Source organism: Rutidosis leptorrhynchoides, chromosome 4 (assembly GCF_046630445.1).
Source record: "Rutidosis leptorrhynchoides isolate AG116_Rl617_1_P2 chromosome 4, CSIRO_AGI_Rlap_v1, whole genome shotgun sequence".
In the NCBI taxonomy this organism is placed as follows: Eukaryota; Viridiplantae; Streptophyta; class Magnoliopsida; order Asterales; family Asteraceae; genus Rutidosis; species Rutidosis leptorrhynchoides.
The window spans coordinates 141,951,236-141,960,089 of record NC_092336.1 but is presented as its reverse complement, the minus strand read 5'-3'; the positions used below and the strand labels follow the sequence as shown (position 1 = coordinate 141,960,089).

The window sequence follows — 8,854 nt, the reverse complement described above, 5'->3', positions numbered from 1 at the left end:
GGTAATCGACATTAACAAGATGCATATAGAATATCCCCAAAACAGAATCCTCTCGTCTGTATAACAGAATCCTCTCGTCTGTATAAAAATCGAAGTACTAAAGCATCCGTACCTCGGATGGAGTTTGTTAGGCCCATAGATCTATCTTTAGGATTCGCGTCAATTAGGGGTATTGTTCCCTAATTCTTAGGCTACCAAGCTAAAGGGGCATATTCGATTTAGATAATCCAACCATAGAATGTAGTTTCGATTACTTGTGTCTATTTCGTAAAACATTTATAAAACTGCATGTATTCTCATCCCAGAAATATTAGATTTTAAAAATGGGACTATAACTCACTTTCACAGATTTTTCCTTCGTTGGAAATAAGACTTGGCCACTGGTCGATTCACGAACCTATAACAAATGTGTACATATATATCAAAGTATGATTGAAATATATTAACAACATTTTTTATTACGTTTTTATGATTTAAGTTTGTTAAGTTAGCAGTCTTCGTTAGTAACCTACAACTAGTTGTCCCCAGTTAGATGTACATAAATAAATCAATATATATTATCTTGAATCAATCCACGACCCAGTGTATACACGTATTAGGCTAGATCACAACTCAAAGTATATATATTTTTGGAATCAACCTCAACCCTGTATAGCGAACTCGAACATTACAGCATATAGAGTGTCTATGGTTGTTCCAAATAATATATATAGATGGGTCGATATGATATGTCAAAACATTGTATACGTGTCTATGGTATCCCAAGATTACATAATATATGTTAGAATACATGTATAATACAATATAAGTTAGCTAGGATATAATTAGTGTAGATTTGTTGTAAAATTTTCGTAGCTACAACAAGTAAAATTTTCCAATTTTGTTTTACCCATAATTTCTTCGTTTTAAATCTGTTTTGAGTGATTCAAGTTGCTAAGGTTTCATAATGAACTGTAATTTATGAAACTAAACAGAAAAAGTATAAGTTTATAGTCAGAAATATAGGTTACAAGTCATTTACTAAAGAGGTAGTCATTTCCGTCGAAAGAACGACATCTTGATGACCATTTTGAAAAAACATACTTCCACTTTGAGTTTAACCATGATTTTTGGATGTAGTATCATGTTCATATGAAATATCATTTTTCCAGAAAACAAACTTCCAATTCAAAGATTAAGATAGTTTTTATTTTTCTAACCCAAAACAGCCCCCAGTTTCACTACGACGGCGTATGTCCGGTTTTACGGTGTTCATCGTGTTTCCAGGTTTTAAATCATTAAGTTAATATATCATATAGATATAGAACATGTGTTTAGTTGATTTTAAAAGTCAAGTTAGAGGGATTAACTTTATTTGCGAACAAGTTTAGAATTAACTAAACTATGTTCTAGTGATTACAAGTTTAAATCTTCGAATAAGATGGTTTTATATGTATGAATCGAATGATGTTATGAAAATCATTACTACCTTAATTTTAGTAGGTAAACCTACTGGAAATGAAAAATATAGATCTAGCTTCAAAGGATCCTTGGATGGTTTGAAAGTTCTTGAAGCAGAATCATGATACGAAAACAAGTTCAAGTAAGATTTTCACTCGAAATAAGATTGTTATAGTTATAGAAATTGAATCAAAGTTGGAATATGAGTATTACCTTGAATTAGAAAGATATCTTACTGTAAATAAGAAAGATTTCTTGAGATTAGATGATCACTTGAAATGGATTTGCAAGATTGGAAGTAAGCTAGTAAACTTGAAAGTGTTTTTGGTGTGTTCTTGAGTAGTTGTTTTGTAAGTTGATCTAGGTCAGGATTTATGAGCTAGATTGAGCTAGATTTTGATGAAGGTGATGAAGAACACTTAGAACATCAAGAGAGAACAAGAGAGAGATAAGTTTGATGCATGAAAGTTGAAAAATGAAAGTGTTATGGTTGGTGAAGAAAAAGTGATCCTACCCTTGAATATAAGGTTCCATTAGTTTGTATTTTTGTTAGATATTTCATGCTAGTTGCCAAATGATGGTTCCCACATGTTTAGGTGACTCATTAAGGCTGCTAAGAGCTGATCATTGAAGTGTATATACCAATAATATATACGTCTAGAGGCTGGGTATTGTACCAGTACGAATAGGGATTGAATACGAGTAAATTGTGTTTACTGAAGCAAATAGTATTTTTACTGTAGCAAATAGTTTTTTACTGTAGCAAATAGTATTTTACTGTAGCAAAGGGAAAATTTATTGTAGCAAATAGTGTTTTACTGTAGCAAATAGTGTTTTACTTTAGCAAATAGTGTTTTACTTGTACATCTTTGATTTAATTGTATTTCTTCTTATATATATATATATATATATATATATATATATATATATATATATATATATATATATAAAACAATTATATAATTATCACAAGTTATGACGTTCGTGAATCATCAGGCAGACTGGGTGGTCAATTGTCTACATGAAATTCATTTCAAATAATCAAGTCTTAACAAGTTTGATTGCTTAACATGTTGGAAACATTTAATCATGTAAATATCAATTTCATTTAATATATAATCATGGAAAAGTTCGGGTCACTACACCTAACGACACCTTCAACCCCTTCACCAACAGCCGTACCATCATCTTCTACGTCCCTAGTCTCTATATCTATAAACCTCCAAACATCCCGATTAAACTCCGTAAGTCGTTCCACCGAATATCCATTACCATGTAATTTACCAATGCAAATCGGGAAACATGAGCATTAGTACTTTCGATTCAGTTTTCTAAGACGATGTCAATCAATTCATGTACGTGCTTTACCAATTTTGTTTCCACAAAAGCAAACAAAGATCTCACATTGCCAAGGGAATCAGACACATTAGCTACCGAGATAACCTTCCCAAAATGTTGACCTATAACTCTCGCATTATTACCCGAACAATACTTCACCGAAATGCCCTAAAATTCAAGCTAACCAATTCTAAAAAAATAATCATCTCTATTCGGCAAAGGAGAAACGAGTGCAAAATCATCTCGGTCACGGGAGAATTCGGGCAATTTGATACTAACCTCATCCGCACAAACCAAAACGCATTCAAACACCCCAAAATTGCATAAATGTGCAATTGCTATCTTACATTTTGTGAGAAAAACTTAAACTTTTCTATTTCAAAAGGACGCGAATCGATGATAAGAACACTCCTATCCAAATAAGCATCTACGGTACAATTAGGTGTGAAATTGAAATACCTTTTCTTTAGAGTAAAAGCCGACCTTCGAAAAGGAGCAGACTTAGTCGGCGAGTTCTTAGGCCAACCCACATAAATCGGGTATCCAAAACCCACAGAACCATTTATCTTAGCAGCAACCGAATGTGGAGATTTAGAAGAGAAATAAGACACGAAAGTGTATCTTCTTCAAGCCAAAACTTAATCTCTGCAATATCCCCTTCTTTCCCAAAAATATTGCTTAGCATGACCCGAGTAGAATTGGCTAACCTTCCAATAAAAATCACGCAACCCAAATCATCAGTAGCAAATCCATTAATTGGTGGAGAAAAGGGTAAATCGCCACCACCATCGATTTCAGGCGTAACTTGTTGTTGATCAGAAACAAAGGCGGAGCATCCCCTCACATTCTCGTCCATTTGCCTAAGCAGATTCGATAGAGGCCCATAGAAAGGTGTGCGAGACTTAACAGAGGCTTGAAGAGTGGCCGGATCTTTGATTTCAATCGGAAAAGGTGTAGGGTTTAAGAGAAAAAAAAAGGTTTTTTGATTTTTGAAATGGGTAGCTGGGAGGGGACGATTGAATGGGAGGGAACATTTTTATATTTTTTTTTAACGGAAAGCTTGCATCAGTGTATCATTTATTTCAACGACGCTCATCATTTGCACACACACACACGTACGGGAGGAAACCTGAATCGCATTATAGGAACCCGATCCTTTAACCATCCCAAGGGGCAGGCGTCGTGTTTGAATCCTGAATGGATCCGGGAAAAAAAACCCCTGGGTCAATCTGGATATCCATATTTCATGCAGATTAATTAATAGGATGAGCAGAACGATGCTTGAATTCATGACCTAACCTCCAGCCCTAACACATAAGGTGAAGGGGATACTGTTGAAGAAATGCGTCGGAATTTAATGTACCGTAGTTAGCAGTTAATGAATTAAGCCTCGTGATAACTATGTATATATTCATGAAATTAATTCCTACATGATGTGTGAAAGTTTTCTTTTGAAAATAATAAATTGAACTTTTGAGGAGCTAACTAGCACTCATTAATGATAAAAGAAAATGATATGATACTAATAAAGACATGTGAAAAATTCCAAAAAGCTATAAACGTGTCAATTATTCTATTCTATAAGAAGTAATTTATCATATATATAACACCTCTTCATCTCAATTCACATATCATCTCAATCTCAATCCAAATATCAATCTTGTTTTATACCACCAAATACATACAAAACAAATTATACCGAATCTAAAAAACCAAAATATGGTAACACCTACCATGAATATTACTAACCAAAATAACGTAGTCATAGTCATGGTTCCACTTCCATTACAAGGCCATCTCAACCAACTCCTCCACCTCTCCCGCCTTATCTCCGCCCACAACGTCCCAGTCCATATCATCTCTACCACCACTCACGGCCGCCAAGCCAAGCTCCGGTTACAAGGGTGGGACCCAAACACAATCTCCACTATCTTTTTCCATGACTACCCTATTCCAACTTATGCATCACCATCTCTTAAACCTAATTCCGACAACAAATTCCCTTCTCATCTTTTACCTATATGTGAAGCCGCCACTAACCTTCGCGGTCCAGTGGCGGCTCTCCTTCGAAAATTAGGTCCCACGACACACCGGCTCATTATTATCCATGATTCTCTCATGGGTTCGGTCGTTCAAGACTTTGTTTCAATCCCAAACGCCGAATCTTACACTTTTCATAGTGTATCAGCATTCTCGATTGCTTTATACACCTCCAAACATGTTGCAGAACAAATTCGAAAATTAATCGAACCAAAAGCCCTTACACAAGGATTGATATCATTTGAGGGTTGCTTTTCATCCGAGTTCAAGAAATTCATCACTAGTCAACATGAGTACACCAAACTTAGCTCGGGTCGCATCTATAACACGTGTAGAGTGGTCGAGCAGCCAATCTTGGAGTTACTAGAAGCCGATGCACGAAATAATAACAAGCTACTTTGGGCTCTTGGACCCTTTAATCCTGTCGATATAAAAAGGTATCCTATCTCAAATCAATTGATTATAGATGTTCTAAACTATACATTCAAATTCAAATATACTTAAAAAGATTCAAGAAAACGGGTGAATGGAAGTAGGGATGAGCATTAGTATCTGAATTGTCGATACCGTATTTGCACCGTACCGAACTAGTACCGTACCCTTATAATCGGTACGATATTCGGTACTTATATATTTAAATATTTTGAATGTGGTACTTTCTGGTACGGTACTTGTATTTTCCCACTTTATGCATGTGGTACCGCATTACAATTTGTTATAAAAACATATATAAAAACATAACGGTACCAACCAGTTTGGTACAATTTGTTATCTAACATGATAGCACGTGTTAAAAGATTTCTTAAATTTTGAATGTTCATTTAATTAGTTAGGTTTACTTTCACAAATGTGTATTAACTTATAGACACCAACGTTGAAAAGTTTAATTTGAAGTCTTCCATCATATTGTAAACGTGACCAGTCATCATTAATTAATTGATATAGAAGTATGATCGAATTTCCTTGGTTACTCGTGGTACACATTAATCAAGTACACTATATGTAACTCAAATTATATTTAGTGTACTTGATTGATATTATTGTACGTATCTATCAAATTACGATTATTAATAATGTATTTGTGTATATACGGTTTTTTGACGTGAAAGTGTTTAAGAATGACACATCATAGCTTATATATATATATATATATATATATATATATATATATATATATATATATATATATATATATATATATATAGTAACCATCCGGGCTTAGCCTGGGTGGTCACTCCCTGTTGTGCAGAGTTTGTATCCATCTAGTGGTGCATGTTCGAATCCTGGGAGGGGAGGTTTTCTCCCATATGGCTGAATCACCATTCCACTTCTGGTGGGTGGGGTCCTCAGACAAAACCGGTCGGGTTCACCTTCTGAAATAAGGTTGTGCGAAGATTCGAGAGTGGGTTTCCTCCTTCGGGTGCGTGAGTCAGTAACCAACTAACCAGCCGTTAAAATATATATATATATATATATATATATATATATATATATATATATATATATATATATATATATATATATAGTAGAGAGATTAAATAAGAACTTTTGTCGTGTAAGAACCCTAAAAACTCAAAATACACTGAAATTCGAGCAAAAAGGGAAATTCGAGCAAAAATGAGACACAGACGAACAAAAAAAGGTGAAGTCAAGCAAAAAAATGGGAAGGACAAACAAAAAAAGGCGCCCAAAAAAAAGTGATAGTCGAACAAAAAATATGATAGTCGAACAAAATGTGTTCTACATTTTTGATAGTCGAACAAAAAAATGTAGAACACACGGGTAGTCGAACAAAAATCATGGTAGTCGAACAAAAAATGTGTTTTACATTTTGGTAATTCGAACAAAAAAAATTAAAAAATTTTGTTCGTCCGTGTTTGTTTTTTGCTCGACTACCGTGTTTTTTGTTCGTCCGTACCCTTTTTTGTTCGTCCGTATCCCTTTTTTGTTCGAATTTCATTGCATTTTATCTCCATATATATATATATATATATATATATATATATATATATATATATATATATATATATATATATATATATATATATATATATATATATGTATATATATATATATATATATATATATATATATATATATATATATATATATATATATATATATATATATATATTGAAGATATTCAGAGGATGGGAGAGAACTCATAGAACCACATATTTGAGCTCAATCTGCACCTACAGATTTAATTTAGTCTGTGAGTTCTCTAAATTTTCTCCTACTCTTGTCACATAAACTTACAGTTATGCCTCTAAATTAATCTAGGGATGAACTTATATTATTATTTGATTATTGTAAGTATAATTAGGGGTAAAATAGGTAATTAGGAGTACATGAATTAAAAAGTGGAACCATTCAGGCTTGCCTGAGTGGCCATCGAGTTGCCCAATGAAGCACACCACCCGGGTTCAATTCCTGGCTATGTCAAATTGTTCAAAAAGGGATTGTCACTAGAGGGTGCGCATAATGCGCAATTCACCCGGTACCAGGTCTCGCGCTCGGGGGCTTGATTACCCGAGGTTTTACCTTCTATGAGGGAGCCAATGTGCTCGTTCATAGGAGGGTTTCCTCGCTTAAAAAAAATGTGGTGTGTGAAAATCACCTCCTGTATATATATATATATATATATATATATATATATATATATATATATATATGTTTTGGAGAATATGTGGTTGTTATACATGTAAGTTGGGTGTAGAACAACATGTTATTGATTAAAAAACAAGTTGGGTGCACATTTTTCAAAGTTTCTAAAATTTTATATTCATATGAACGAATCATATTTTAGTTCTACACCCAACTACTTGTATAACAGCCTCATATACGCTTATATATATATATATATATATATATATATATATATATATATATATATATATATATATATATATATATATATATATATATATATATATGACATTTACCTTCTAGAACTATAATTTATTAAATTAAATTATTAAATTTTGGTGCAGTTAATCCAAGTTTAAACCGATTTATTAAATACTTATAACTTCATACTTGTTCATGTAGCAGTTCAAAAGTTTCAAGAAAAGATGGTGGTCCAGTTGCGAGATGCCTCAATTGGCTTGACAAACAATCATCAAACACCGTGATCTTCATTTCGTTCGGGACAACAACAACGTTTTCCCTAGAACAAATCACAGAGATCGCAATCGGATTAGAAAAGAGCTATACAAAATTCATATGGGTAGTTCGTGAAGCGGATAAAGATGTAACAAATAATAAAAAATTCCGTGTTGAATTGCCACAAGGGTTTGAAGAAAGAGTTAAAGATCGCGGTGTCGTAATTAGAGTTTGGGCACCACAGTTAGATATATTGGGTCATAAGTCTATAGGTGGGTTCATGAGTCATTGCGGATGGAACTCGTGTATTGAAAGTATATCTATGGGAGTTCCTATAGCAGCGTGGCCAGTACATTCGGACCAACCGAATAATGCCGTGTTGGTGACAAAGATTCTTAAAGTAGGATTGTTGGTGAAAGAATGGTGCCAAAGTGAAGATGTGGTGGGGTCGATGGTCGTGGAGACCGCGGTGAGGAGATTGATGGGTTCGAAAGATGGTGATGAAATTAGAAAAAGAGCGATGGTGATGGGTCGTCGTGTTAGAAAGTCTACTAGAGATGGTGGTGTTAGTCGGCTCGAGCTGGACTCATTTATTGATCATATAAGCCGATAAACTAACTAAAGTTTCTCGGTTTCGGTTATTGAACGAGTTGTGTTATTCTTGAGGTTTGATATTCTTGAGTTTTGATAGTAAAGCTTGCTATTGATGATAATTAAGTACTTATGTTTCTACTAATTACTCATAAATCCAATAAGTGTAAACATCTTATAGAAATTGTATTATGTGTTCAGTACTACAAATTCAAAAAGTTTACAATGGTACGCCTAACTTAAATCCTAAATCCAACTTACTACATAATATGTGTGAAACTGTGAATTGTAGTTTTCTAAGTCACTCAAATTACTATATATATCATATTCATTGATGACC

The 8,854-nt window shown here is 33.8% G+C and overlaps 1 protein-coding gene across 1 annotated transcript; it reads left to right on the top strand.

Annotated features, from left to right (window-relative positions):
• Positions 1 to 4,497: 4,497 nt before the first annotated feature.
• On the top strand, positions 4,498 to 8,629 carry LOC139904428 (zeatin O-glucosyltransferase-like). The gene is made up of 2 exons (XM_071886364.1): positions 4,498 to 5,255; positions 7,870 to 8,629. Exons 1-2 carry the CDS (start codon positions 4,498 to 4,500, stop codon positions 8,534 to 8,536), a joined length of 1,425 nt encoding a protein of 474 aa, XP_071742465.1. The 3' UTR covers positions 8,537 to 8,629.
• The last annotated feature ends 225 nt before the right edge of the window (positions 8,630 to 8,854 follow it).